The sequence below is a fragment of the Anoplophora glabripennis genome, unplaced genomic scaffold, assembly GCF_000390285.2.
Source record: "Anoplophora glabripennis isolate ALB-LARVAE unplaced genomic scaffold, Agla_2.0 scaffold78, whole genome shotgun sequence".
Lineage (NCBI taxonomy): Eukaryota > Metazoa > Arthropoda > Insecta > Coleoptera > Cerambycidae > Anoplophora > Anoplophora glabripennis.
Window position 1 is genome coordinate 1,133,637 of NW_019416286.1, and position 15,280 is coordinate 1,148,916.

The following is a 15,280-nucleotide window of genomic DNA, read 5'->3' on the forward strand; positions in this document are numbered from 1 at the left end:
CTTTTTTAGGGACGCTATGAACCTCATAAAATTTTATTACTAGGTGTTTATATATATATATATATGTTCAACTGACTTCGGAAAGACTATACTATAACAATTTTTGAAATAAGTTAAGATTAGATTGAACCACAAATTATTAGTTACATATTAGAAAAAATAGATTATCATATAGTCCCGCTAAGAGAGAAAAATTGAGGATATATTTGTTTTTGTAGTTATTAGTTCCTACTTACCTTGAAACATTTACAAGACATCTAACAGCATGAAAATATTAATTTCTCACAATAATCATTTAAATCTCTATCTGGAGCTTTCCTTTTCATTTAGTGAGTAAATTAATTAAATACCATTCACATATATTTTCTGTTTTAATAAAAACTAATTAGCGCTTTGTCATATTTCCTCCAAAGCTTATAGACGTATTATTAAGATAATTAATATGGTAATTCCTATAATTATACGCATCGTTGTGTGGATATTTATAAATAAATATAAATAATGTTAAACATTAGATATAATTTATTAAAGAAAGTAAAACCTTTCATAACGTAACATGCTGATATGCATCTATACTGTATTAAAATTTATTAAAGCTTAAGCGTACTGATGTTAGACACTTTCGATGTCGTACTTTTGAAAAAAATTGTTATTGGCACCTCTAAAAATATTGTTTATCACATATAAACAACATTTTACCTCTTTCTTTATTGCAAATACTTTTTCTGTTGCATTTTTTTGTTTCATTTTAATAAAACGAACTTGTTCTAAGAAGTTTATATGCACCTAAAAGTAGGATAAATACATATTGTTTTCTCTATACTACAATAAAGAAATACTCCGTACAATCTCTTGACCTAGCTAAGCCTGTCCACGAATGGCTTGAAAGGTATTTATCTAAACTTTCATAAAACAAAAATAATATCTGTAATTTGGATGTGTCGCATGACCTCTATGTCACGTAATATCAAAATAATTTAAAAAATACTGGCCTTGAAGGACATAATTTCAACAATAGCAAATCAGGACAGGAATCCTCACTGAAGATTTAATTTTAACTGTGTTAACATATGAGACAAATATAAAATACTTCATTTAACTATAATTTTGGTATTTTTCGAAATGCAAGTAACGTTTTCCGAAAATCGGTTATTTTTTTGAAATATAATTGTAGTATTCTGACATCAAATGCAGGATTCTGCATTAATATTTTATGAAATAGAACTGAGACTACTCTGAAATACTCTTCCACCTTTTGAAATTAAATGCACTAATACGCCTATTATCTTTATTTATGTCTACACTTTAAGTGGAATTTATATTTGATACAAGAGATAAATAATGCCACTAACGTTTGATGGTTTAATTCATTCTAGATAATAAATGTCTTGGATTTGAAATACTGTGTAGCAAGCTCAGAACAGTTACCATTTTGTATAATCACAAAGAACAATAACACTTTCATAAGTCCATTGTTTAGGATTATCTGCATATTTCACAAACTTAGGAAGGAATGGTGGAGAATAAAAGTTAAAAAGGAGTGACGAAATTTGTACTTAAGTAATGCATAAACAAATTATAATGAAAATTGTAGTAAACTAAATCATCAAACTCTTTTGCATATTTGTTAATAGGTCTCCAGATTATTATTATAATAACAGACTTGATGTTATTATTTTTGTGCCTATCGAAGTAAAGGATTTTAATAATATCACTTTTACTTCTCTCTTTGCACTGAAATGGTTCTTTACAACTGAGCCAAGGTAGGTTCTTGAAAATGGAAATACGACGCATCCAACACTAAAGAAATAATGACTTATATAATGGAAATAAATTAAATATAGACAGGCACATATCAGTGTTTAATAAATGTTAATGTTTTTAAATTATAACCCTGTTAATGTATTTAATTACAATCTTGAAATCTTTCAACACTTTCTCTTTAATGTATATTTTAGACTTTTAGTGGATATTAAAAACCTTACTAACATTATGACGGCTAAAACGGAGCAGAATTCCTAAATAGAAAGCTAACTAGTAACTCTGATATCTTCAATTAAGGAAATAGATAAATACACTTTTGTGAAAATAAACACAACGTTTACTTATATTGACACATAGTTATCTATGATTTTAATTGTGTTCAGTGACAAAACACTAAACGTTTTTTTATGCAAACACTATCCTTATATTTTCGTATAAATTTAATATGATTTTTTTTTGTTTCAGACGGACATCTGTCGATGGTTGTTTTTGCTAATTTCATTGGCAACATGGACAACGATTACAAGTAAGTACCTAGATAATTTAAAAAAGTATAAAAATGTATCAATATACTTATTTTGCTGAAAGTCAGTTATTATATTATTAGAATATTGTTCTTTGAAACTGTACAGTATCTTGGCAAAAATTACTAATTAACTGCCAAGAATAATTTGAGATATTTAACATTTATTACTGACGACAAGATAATATATGAAGCCAGTGAGGAGGATAATCACAGATTCAATGATGAAATGGCAATTACAAAGACAATTGCATTTTATCTTAACCTTTTCAAAGAATTTGTTAACTCATATTGTCATCAGCCACCAAATACCTCACAGCTGCATTAAAAAAAATTCGCACAGAAACCATAAAAGTTTAAATAATAATTCATTAAGATACTCATAAGTTCATTAGGAGTAAAAATAATAATGGGTGTGTGTCATTTTCTATATGGAACAAACCCTTAATATAAGACACTTAACGTAACATTTAATTCTAACTAGAATAGAAAATTTTGTAACCATGTCGCTTTTTAAATAAATATTTTCTATTAGTGTCATAATAAATGGTAACTTTATTTTCATTATTGCCTTTATAATAGAATTAGTGAAATCGGATTGACACATTGATATTTGATGGTACAATTGTTATATTATTAATAGTTCATTACGAAACACTCAAGTTTTAACAAACATATCTTCCAGATATATAGCAGAAGTATTTAAAGATATGAACCTAGTCGGTATTGTCTAGAATTGTCCATTGATTATGTATGTATTTGCTACTTTGAAGGTTAACTATAAGACTCTACCCGAATTTAAACTATTAGCCGCAAATTTATGCAATCCTTTGGACACACCTTTTTTTGTAAAATAAAAAACTTGATTTAACCTCGGCTAGTTTTGTTTACGACAGTTCGAAATGTGTAAAATGGAACACAGATGCATAAATAATTAGTAGAAAATGAAATTATTTTTTGATGCAAATCTAACTTCATAACTGATGCATCTATAACATGTCGTCTGCCAACCTAAAAAATACAAATATGTAATGGTTAATTGTGAATGAGATATAATTGTATACTGTAAATTGTAACAATTTCAGATTTGACTAGAAAAAATACAATTTGAAGGCAAATTATCGTCTGATTTTTAAGCCAACATGAAAAAAAAAGTGATAAAAAAATCGTCTCTGAGTCACTTTAGGAACATTTTTTTAATTATCAAAAAACAATGGCATTCGTGTTTTCAGAAATGATCAGTTTCTAAAACAAGGCAATGTTTTCTACAAAGACAAAAGATTTCAAAAATTTAATAGTAGACCTATTTAGGGTTTACTGGGTATCAGTGACTTCAGTGAAACCGACATTTTTAAATGCATCTTTTGTGCGATTTAGCTTAGCCCAAAAATGTATTCTTACGTAACATCTATGACAAAAACTATCTGTTTTTCATTTAACCAAGGAGTTATATTGGTAAGAATGTTTAATATGGTTGCAAAAGTTTCACCTGATTTTTGAACGACCTTTAAATAAAAGTAAAAAATTAGATTTTTTGCTTAATAAATATTAATGATATGCAAATAACAAAGAAATTCAACTGAAACGTACAAAATGTTACCATCATTGTATTACAAATAGAATGTTCTACTATTTGACGAAAAAAATATATGTCAAAAGATTTTTTTCTATCTGTTCGATTTGTCCCTCGAATTAATGTTATGCAATTTCCTGGGCATACTAAAAGGAAATTCAATCATCTATATATCATATTAATAACAGGAAATTCAATTCTAGAAGAGAAATATATGATAAATTTTTAAGTCAGTAATGCACTTATGCAATAATATTTAATTGTTTGTTTCTTAATGCAAGATAATATTCTACTTACTCACATCCTGTTATAATAAATGAGAAATATTCAATCTGTTGATTCTATTTGTTAATAAATAGTTGTACCCTTGATCAGTCTCTACATTAACAACTAATCTACAATATTTCCAAGGCAGTTTTGTCATGATTTAATAATTGAAAAGTAGATATTTTAAAAACATTAGCGGTACCACACTTGCATAAACAAAAATTTATGATTATTACTGCTTTGGCAGTCTGTCTACGTATACAGCTTATAGTTTGTTTTGAAATATAATGGGATAATAGAAACTAGTTATACAGGGTGTTACCTAATGGCGTGCAGAAAGTTAATGGTCGTATTCTGTGACTAAAATTTTGATTTGTGAGGTGCAGGGTTTTCAAAATAAAAAAAATAAAACTTAAAATTTTTAATTTCTAAACCGCTTGAGACATTTTTAACAAAGGTATACATTTCGAACGCGTTGGATAATGTAAAGGGCTGCTCTTATTGTGGCACAAGTGATTTTAAGTCGTTTCGTTTGGTCTTCATGGCAACCTTATAAACTAATGTTATGATGCCCACCCAAAGAAAAAAATCATTTGAATTCAAAACTGGTGATTTATTTGTTGAGATCTTGTTCCAATCCGGATTGCACATTTCAAAATGCACGAGCGGTCACTCTAAAATATGGACATACGCGTTAATTGGCCCAATTATTCATATACGAATAAAGCAAACGTAGAGGTGCGTTTGTGTAAAATAATCAGCATTCATCAGTATTTTAGTCATGCTGCTAGAGAATAATATTTTGCATTCCACTATATGACTTTTGTTTTATTTTGCAGGTTCGAAGGAGATGCGCGTGGTCTGCTACTACACGAATTGGTCCGTATACAGGCCGGGCGCAGCAAAATTTAACCCGCAAAATATTAACCCCTACTTATGTACGCATCTTATTTACGCTTTCGGCGGATTCACCAAAGAAAACACCCTCAAGCCTTTCGACAAGTACCAAGATATAGAAAAAGGTAAGTAGTTCTACTTGAACATACCTGTTGTTACATAATGTAATAGTAACCTGCATATATCCTTCTAATATTACACAAATAAGTTTGCATCTGAGACAGCTCCGCCCGCACATACTTTAATTAGAGTGGGTACATTGCTATGTTCCAAATGTTAGCGACCAGCATAGTTTTATTTCAACAAAATGATATGAAACTGTATATAAAATACATAGAACTATTATAACTTGAAATTTTAATAGAAATAATCTGACTTGAACCTGTTTTTGAATGTGATAATTACGATTTCTATCAGATGTTAACATTTTGGAGTTCTAAAAACTTTCAATTCTACCACAAAGTCCTTTATGCAATAGTCGTAAAAATATGTTTCTTGAAACTATAAACATTAATGATACATCAAATGAAATTGTGAAATGTAAAAGTTTAGAGGCAATTCGTATATTTTATTATTATTTAATTTAATTTAATTAAGTGTGCAACATTTGCTTAATATTGTAAATTAATATTAAAACTCGCATTTTCATTTTATTATTAATTATACATTATCTGAACTATGCAATTTGCAAATTATAACTATTATTCAATTACGAGATGTAAGTTTGTAATCAGATGTCATGTTTTCTAATCAATAAATTAATTAAATACATCCTTAATACTGTTTAGGTACTTTATTTTAAAATATTCACCTAATTTAAATAAATTCTAAAATTATTCTAAAAATCTTATCAAATAAAGACACACATTGTTCTTCTATACGTTTCCTTTTCTTTGAACACCTTGCCATTGAGTTTTTTTGCTTATTTGAGCAGTAGAACAGTAAAAATTTCTTCAGAAAACCAATCTGCAAACTGTTTTAATTCAAATTTGAAGAAGGCTTACATCTTCGAAAGTTTGAACGTAGTTATATCTTTCTATTATGTTATTATACATTTTTATCATAATTTGCTAGTAACGGATAAAATTTTTCTTCATGGTTTGGATTCATACTTACGTAATTAGATAAAAAAATAATAATAATTTTTGATAAAATTAACTATCTATTGTGCGTTTCACTTTCCAAGATTCGCAAAAACAAGTTTGGAATAATTTTAAACAACTTTCGCAACAAAAACAGAGATTATATAGATTACAACACTGTCAGTAATTGACCATCTGCCGTAAGTAGATCATTTCCTATCTCAACAAAAACCTGATCATTACTAGAACGATGCGAAAGCAAGCAATTTGGTTTTTAATGTTATAAGTACATCTTGGAATAATTTTAATACTAATCAGAAAATTTTGATGCGCAGATAGTGTTAAGTATTGCAATTTCTCGGTGATAAATCTATGAAATCGTTTAGAATCAACTTTAAAAAATATGGTGCTTATCACTGTGATTGTAACTAATTTTTGGAAGCACTTCAAATTCGTCTGGTTTTTGTTCAGAAACTGTTATTAAATTCTTAGTTATTTCAAGTCAATTAATACTGACAAAAAATAAAACAATTAAATAATAAAATGAAAACTATTGTCTATTGTTTTAAAATTAGATTAAAGGAAAAGAACATTTTTCATGAAAGCTATTTGTCACCGAATTTAAAAATGGAAATAACAGTGATGTAACACTGATAACGAAATAATAATATATGCATACGCACTACAGGTGTGTGCATATTTCATTATTCAGCCGTGATTAACATAAACAATTCCTTGCCTAAATTAAAATCTCCAGAAATTTTTAGTTTCGCAATTATGTGGAATTTGTGTCTTAGACTTAACAATTCGACAGAAGTAACTGTATAACATATTTTCGACGAAGGTATACCAAAATTTATTAAAATTATAAAAAAATTTCATGGTTTAACATGAGAGGGGTGACTAAATACGTACGTGAGGACTAAAAAAATATTTACAATTAGAGTAATTTAGTTCTGTCTCCGATCTGAGGCTTCGCATCGATCAATTTATTCGATACATAGCAAGGAGTAAAGAAAATACACTCTGCGAAACAATATTTCAACTAGAACTAGTTTTTTTTCATTACTAAGAACAATATTTATCTAATTGGTATATTTTGAGAGAAAAGAGAAATTCAAGCGGTACCGAGAACATGGCGCCTTCAAACAAATTTATATCACTTTCCAAATTAGTTGCAGTCACAGCAATGTTCTTAATGATTAATCCGTAATTATCTCTCACCTTTTCTTGTAACAAGCTATTATTTAACTACGCACAATACAAGTAATAATTGCCGATAACAAAAGGTATTTTTAAGTACTAATACTATTAAGTCTAATTAGGTACTCGATTCTATGTAATTTTTTTAAGTTGTCGCCACAAGTGGTCTACTTACACTTGGATGGACAATTGTTGGTAGCATTGTATTCACAGTTATTACATAAGTTGTTTATGAACAAACGAATTGTGTGCTTGATCGTCAACGAAAGTTCAGAGACAGTGAATAGTAAAAAGTTTGAATAATGAATGGTAAAAAAGTTGAGTAAAAGATCTATGTAGTACATTAACACAAACTGAATAAAATTAATGGAATATAGAAAAATGTAATCGAATTCCTCATATATAAATATATTACAGCAATAAAGGCTTTCCAAGAAAAAACGTTGATATTTTAACCATTTGGAGGCACTTTTAGCAGGTTTTTTCGTTTTAGTAAAGCCAACAGGTATATATTAATCTAAAATTAAAGATGAGGTCAAAAACTGACCAGATTTCGTCCTTGCATTTTTAAGAACCCCAGACATTTCTTTTTATATCACCAGTTTTTGAAAATTAGCATTGATTTGTAGTATTAAACTACTTGTACTAAATTGGAAATAATATCAAGTTTTCCAAGGAATGAGACCGTTCTACTAGAACATTACACAGAGTAGAAAATTAGCACGTGCATGAGTTGAATTTGAATTTTTTCTAATAACGGTAAAGAAGTCGTGATGAAATGTACAGTTTCATGAAAATTATGTCGTGGGATAATCAACTAAATGGAGTATTCGATACAAGATAATGCTATCTATTTGTAATGCATATATTAAAAAGTTTTATGAATATTCTAAAACAGGTCGACATATAGAAGCATACTCGTATTACAATAGAAAGTACTTAAATGAGACAAATTGTATCTTAATTTTCTAGTACCCTTGTTTTGCAACAATTTTGGTCCACCTGATCCTAACCTACCAAATTCTCTTTACAAAAAACCTTTTGGTGCAGATTTAAACCAATTTTGCAGTCTCAATTGACTTGCTTACTTCAAACATTGCAAATATTTTTTAAAATTTGCAAACAAATGAGAATTTGATGACGAAAAACAGGAAGAGCACGTAGAACATTGCAACACCCCATAGAAGTGGTGCAAAGTGTGTTGAAATCCATACTAAAGAGCTTCTTCCCAAACTTGATAGACCAGGTGTGGGTGCTACGCCTAATAATAAACATAATTTTATCCAATCTAAAAATAATTACCGTAATTTACCTCTACCTACTCGATTTTTATTCTGTTACAGGAGGGTATGCGAAATTCACAGGGTTGAAAACCTACAACAAAAATCTGAAGACCATGTTGGCTATTGGAGGATGGAATGAAGGTTCGTCCAGATTTTCACCCATGGTGGCTAACTCAGAAAGAAGAAAGGAACTAGTAAAGAATACCATTAAGTTTCTGAGGCAGAATCACTTTGACGGTTTGGATTTGGACTGGGAATATCCCACTTTTAGGGACGGTGGGAAGCCTAGAGACAGAGACAATTACGCCCAACTCGTAGAGGTAAAGATTAGTTTGATACTATTAGAATTATTACAGTTTGATGTATTTTATAAGAAGAGTCACAAAAATCTCTTCATAAATTTAAGTAAATCTACTTTTCATGTTAACAAACACAATAGAAAAGTTTCAGAAATTTATATTCAACAGTAATGGAATGATTGGAGTGAATACTGCACTCCCATATATGATGTATCACTGTCCTTATACATAAAAAAAGGATGGGATTAAAATGAAACATTGAATAGCTCAGCTAGCCTAGATCTTGCTTTTATTCTTCTTTGTATAAAACATCTCTTTATTCTTACGCGTTAAGAAACAGTGGCTTTTATTGATAAAAATCTAATGCTATTTGTTGCTTAGCGAATACAAAGGCTACACCATTTCAGCACAATAATATCATAGCAACGTGATTAAAAAACTAATTTTGAAATACATTTGAAAATAAATCAATTAAATCGCTTTTGTTATAATTAAACATGGGGAGATGTTTTGTAACAAAACGTTCCTTGTTACTGAATTCTGAGTATCGCTTATAAAAGATATTTCATAAAAATCACATGCCTGAGCACAAGGCTGTAACACGTGTTGCTAAGAACAAGTGATTGCAGTGAATTTAACCTTTATGAGAAGCATAAATTTGCACAAGGAAAGTAGTAATTTTATTGCACACAGTACTTCATTGTTATATGAAATATTTCCATCATGGCTTTCAAAATTGAGATAAATTTTGAACTCAAAATGTATTATCTTAAATATAAGTAGAAAATGTTTTTAGTAAGACATTTAGTTTTTTGTTATAAATGAAAATAGGTATATTGTGCATCTAGAAATAACGTTTTATGAATATAAGGTGCTTTGAAGGTCGATTTGAATTTATATTGGCTTTTAGGAATTGAGAGAAGAGTTCGACAGAGAATCCGAGAAGACTGGACGACCACGACTTCTTCTAACCATGGCTGTTCCAGCAGGTATAGAGTACATTAATAAAGGATACGATGTACCAAAACTAATGAAGTAAGTTTAAGTTTGTACACAATACTAATATGTAATAATCCTAAATTATCTCCTTAATTTACATTTCATTCAATTGTTATATATTTTTTAGACATTTGGATTGGATGAACATTCTAAGTTACGATTACCACTCAGCGTTTGAACCTGCTGTGAACCACCATGCTCCACTGTTCTCGATGGAGGAAGACAACGAATACAATTATGACGCAGAACTGAATATAGTAAGTAATATTTCTTTTTTCGCTATAAAAGTCTTTTTCACGCCACAATTATTTAATAACATACCTAATACAATAATATTGATAATAACGTAGTAATAATTTCAAGGAATAACAAACGTAATCTCCAGATCCTAAACTGTTTGTTGCTACAACTATTTAAAAGGAAAAACAGGAAGTGCACTTGGAATATTAAACCAACTTTGAGGATGTGTTTAACTTACGTTTCACAGTCAATCTCGACAAAGCGGTTAAGATAAAAAAAAGTAGTGATTAAATTTCAATGAAATTCCCATGTTCATAGCTGCTGCCCATTCAAGTATATTACTCTCATAATTCAATTGAAATAATTATAACTGTACTCTGAAGAAAGTGCACTTTCTAAATTGCCTATCTATTGTCCACGTCAAATATTGATTACGGATAATTGTTATTTAGAAGATACTCAATAACAAATAGAAACAATAGCAGGGTAATTAAGTTTTATTCAAGTCACTGACCTATTAGAAACGTTGTATTTCGCAAACTATAGTTTGGTATTTGAATACTGATGCCATATTTTGATCAGCCTTTAAAATATTTTAAGTCAAAATAAGATAAATGATTCAAGAAAATAAGTATCTGGGACAGCATAGAAAAAAAAGTTTATCAAATAGTATATCATTTCTTTCTTTTACCATTTCATTATTTCATCATATATTTGGATCTTTAAAAAACTATCTAAGGCAAAAGACTAGTTAGAACAACTTTCAATTAAAGTTTTTGTATTTTCAATTATTTTTTACTGCTGTGGTGCATTTAATTCAAGTATTGCAATAACTGTAAATTTATGAGTTTCGAATCACTAAAATTTATTACGAAAACATGCACTGAAACACCAAAGAATTTTTGGAATAAACAAATGCCTTGATGATGACTAATATGACAAATAAAGCCTCTCGAGTAGTTGACCTTTCTGTTTGTGAATTTTATAAATAGTTTAGCCACTTGCCTTAAATTCCCAACAGCTCGGTTTACCTCTAACTACGTGATGAAAAATTCGTTTAAAATTTTGATGTGACAACAATTCCAAGTCTAATGTAGTGCTGTATAAATACATATATTCTTTTTTCAATTGCTCCCCTAAAGAGAGACGAAGGTTTGCACTTTTTATATGTGATGACATTATTTGAAAATCTAACCCTAGTAACATCCAAATAACTCATATCTACAAGTTCAAATATGCGAAAACGTTACTAAACAAAAGGAATAGTTAGTTATAAACAATCAATCTCTCTTATAATAACAACAAAAAATGTTTGTTGCTATTTTTTTGAAAAAAGTTTAAAAAAAATGGTTTTTAGTATAGATTTTGGCCAATTTTTCACTGAGCATCTTTTCTGACGTTACATACGTGTTGCAACAGCCATCTCGTTGCCCAAACTTAGAGCCATCAGAATCTCATTTGTTTGGATTTTTCAAAGCATACTTTCAATATCAGATATCTACAGTTCATAATGAGGAAACTAAAACTGTGGAAAGTTAATTAAACTGACACCAAAAAGTTTTTTTTTATAAATATAGTGCGATGGTGAGACTTAGACTGAATTTGAGAGACAGTTTTCCATCGACATAACATGAGTTATGTCATCCACTTCAACCGCTACATTGGAAGTCTTCTTAAATCTACCGCCACTTCATATTGTTTTGGAAAGAGAAGCAAGCAATCATGTCAGTCATATAAAAAATAACAAACAAATTGAGGGAAATAGCAGTCGATATACAATGCAGTGAAAAAATGGAGGCTACCTAACAAGTACTAAAGTAATAACGGCGTGGTTATATTGAATACCAAGACTAGAAATACTGAGGAAATGAAAACGTAGATAATCTTACAAAAAGAGGATTTGGAACAGTTTTTTTAGAACCAGAGTAAGCGTTCATAAAAAAACATTGTAAATACTGAGCACTCAATACCAGAACAGACTCAAGAGAAACAAATGAAATGAGGAGTACGAGGGTTACCGTCGATTGAAGAAACAATAGTAAATATTCCAGTTTTCTGTAGTTACGACTAAGGAGACTTACTTGGTAAACCTTTCCTAAATGCGACAATGGCAAGTGCAAACGCCGCGATACTTTGGGACTTCTTAGAGAACGGACCCACATATTAAGAGAAAAGGTGTGTTGAAAAGCGAGAGTCAAAAAATAAAACACCAACAGTTTCAATAAGCCTCTTTTTAACAATGTCATTAAATAATTTCTCTTACTAAATGAATAATTTGCTGTACTTAATTAAGGGTTTTAAAAATATATCAAGAGCAATATTCATCTAACAGACTATCAGCTATCCATTGCAATAGTCTGTTACTGAAAATATTGCTACGAGGAATTTATATGACTCCGCCACAATTACAACTTTGTCTTCAAACTAATTCGGTTGTAAATCGAATTTGTGGTGGTTAAAACAATTTACCGACATTGTTTACTGCGTAAAAAGATCTGCTACTTAAACTTTCTATTTGGTCTTGCGGTGGACGGCAAAGATTAATAAAAAGTTTTTTTACCCTAATTCCTGACACGCATTTGTCGAATACAGAGTTAACGCTAACTATCTAAAAATAGTAAATCTGAATGAATTACATAAATTCTGATTTCCAGGCAGCGGGAAAAAATAAATTAATTTTGACAATTGCAAAACATCGTTTAACCATAGAAACAGAAAATATTGGTGATATTCCCACAGTGTATTGGTAATTGGAACCGCAATCTAGCTGGCAACTAATTCATTCATTAATGGATGTTATAAAGCTGTCATTAATTCCATTATCGATGGGTAAAATATTGCTCAGCAGTGGCAATGCCTAACCATCATGAAATTAATTTGGTTAAACGTATTAGATAGCAACGTTTCAATTTAACTTAAGGGTCTACTTGTATTCCAGATTAGTCAGTTCCACTTAACTAAAAGAGTAAATTGTTATTCAGGAAACATTTGTATTTTCAAAAACATCAAATGTTTGTATATCCAGCTTTTGATACTATTTTTTTTTTTTCAGGACTACACAGTTAAACACTACATGAAACTTGGTGCCGATCCGCATAAGCTAATTTTAGGTATCCCTACGTACGGAAGATCGTACACTCTGTATAATCCAGACGCTTTTGAAATCGGATCTCCTGCTGATGGACCTGGGGATATGGGCGAAGCCACTAGAGAAAATGGCTACTTGGCGTACTATGAGGTAAAACATTGGTAATATTTGCTAACGCTCTAATAAGAAAAATATTTGCAATGTGAAACAGAGTTGTCCTTTATTTGCGATACCAGACGTGCTGCTTTCATTGCGAAACCAATACCTTAAAAGCCACAACTATGTTAAATACTTTAAATGTTAAGGTTATTAACAGATCAAGTAAAAAAATACATACAGAAATAAACACTATAAACAAAATACCCATCACATTAAGTTATCACGGTTGTTTTAATGAAAAAATAAATAAATCTAAGAAAATCACTTCGTTGTATTTCGATTATTTTTATAGGAAATCTAGATACTTATAATTAACACAAACACTGAAAGAAAATGTCCCTATAAATCAATTTCTCAATCAATATTTTTTTGGCACAAGTACCCAATTAATAAATACAACAGTTGGAAAAAAAACAATATAAATAAATCTAAAGTTAACAATTTTTTTACATTCATGATTTCGCTTTAATTTTTCTACACAAAATTTTGTTCATGCACAATACTGGCTGTTCTATTTATGTTGTTGCTAAAGATACAGTAAAAAAAATGTCTTCCAGATTTGCGACAATATCAAAAATCAAGGTTGGGAGGTGGAACAACCAAATCCTACAGCAATGGGTCCTTACGCCTTTAAAGACAACCAATGGGTAGGGTACGATGATGAAGAAATCGTCAGGAAGAAATCCGAATACGTGGCAGAAAATGGACTTGGAGGGATTATGTTTTGGGCCATAGACAACGACGACTTCAGGGGTAATTGTCATGGCAAGCCTTACCCCTTAATAGAAGCTGCAAAGGAAGCTTTAATGAACGCTTACGGGTAAGAGGAATACTCCTCTGAAGAGGTTAGGAACTTATATACATAAATTGTATTTACTTTTTCAGGCTTACAGACGACAATCTGATATCTCCACCAACCAAACCTAAGAGCAGGAGTAGACCAAGATCCAAACCCACTGGAAAGGCTAAAACGGAAGTCGAGGAAGAGGCCAAAGTAGAAAAAGTGTCGAATTCCGGTGGAAGCCGTAGGCGAAATAGGTAACAAGGAATATTATTATTAGCATACTACATACATCATCATGCAAGGAATCATATATTACTTTTCTTATTTACCGTTACAGATTTAAATCGAAAGCCAAAGAAGAAGGTCGGGAAAGTACCAGACAGAAAAACCGAAGGAAGGAATTGCGAGCGACGACAACAGAAGTGCCCACCACCCATAGCAGTCTAAAAGTGGTCACCCCAAGTTATACCACACCAGCCCCACCTTCAACACCTGAATTAGATGGAGGTCAGTATTAATTAACCTCCAAATTTCAAGATAATGTTTGAATAAAAATACTTTCTCATAGTTATGCAAATCACCTTTACAATAAAAACTGTACTAAACTGTTTGGCAATAAATAAACACAGAGATTGCAACAGTATGACAATGACATTAATCGTTGTTTCTTTTTTCCAGCTTTTAAATGTGAAGATGAAGGTTTCTTCCCACATCCCAAAGACTGCAAAAAGTATTTCTGGTGTCTAAGTGGAGCTGGTGATTCTGGAATTGTTGCTCATCAATTTACTTGTCCAGCAGGTAGACGAATTTTTATCAAACCTTAAATGTGTCTATTTCGTATGGTTTTCAGCAAGCAATGTTTAAACTATAATTTTTCCTCTGTGTAGGGTTATACTTCAACAAAGCGGCAGATTCTTGTGACTATACCCAAAATGTTCTTTGCAACAAGAAATTGCAAAAGCCGTCAACCACGACAACTGCATCATCCAGTGCATCGACCACGCCCGCCTCAACCATTTTCTCCACTTCAAGAGCACCACCAAAAATTACAGCAGCGACTAGTCGAACGACATTTAAAGTAACTACTACGACAGAAGCTTACGAAGTAAGTGTAATCTT

The 15,280-nt window shown here is 30.5% G+C and overlaps 1 protein-coding gene across 1 annotated transcript in view; it reads left to right on the forward strand.

Moving 5' to 3' along the window:
• LOC108907948 (serine-rich adhesin for platelets-like) overlaps positions 1–15,280 on the forward strand; it is a 49,983-nt gene that overhangs the window by 25,339 nt on the left and 9,364 nt on the right. The window contains exons 2-12 of the mRNA XM_018711811.1: positions 2,230–2,290; positions 4,967–5,149; positions 8,653–8,912; positions 9,802–9,926; positions 10,018–10,147; positions 13,183–13,368; positions 13,935–14,197; positions 14,263–14,415; positions 14,499–14,668; positions 14,840–14,959; positions 15,049–15,266. Of these exons, the coding sequence (XP_018567327.1) occupies positions 2,230–2,290; positions 4,967–5,149; positions 8,653–8,912; positions 9,802–9,926; positions 10,018–10,147; positions 13,183–13,368; positions 13,935–14,197; positions 14,263–14,415; positions 14,499–14,668; positions 14,840–14,959; positions 15,049–15,266 (1,869 nt within the window). The remainder of the gene's footprint in view (positions 1–2,229; positions 2,291–4,966; positions 5,150–8,652; positions 8,913–9,801; positions 9,927–10,017; positions 10,148–13,182; positions 13,369–13,934; positions 14,198–14,262; positions 14,416–14,498; positions 14,669–14,839; positions 14,960–15,048; positions 15,267–15,280) is intronic.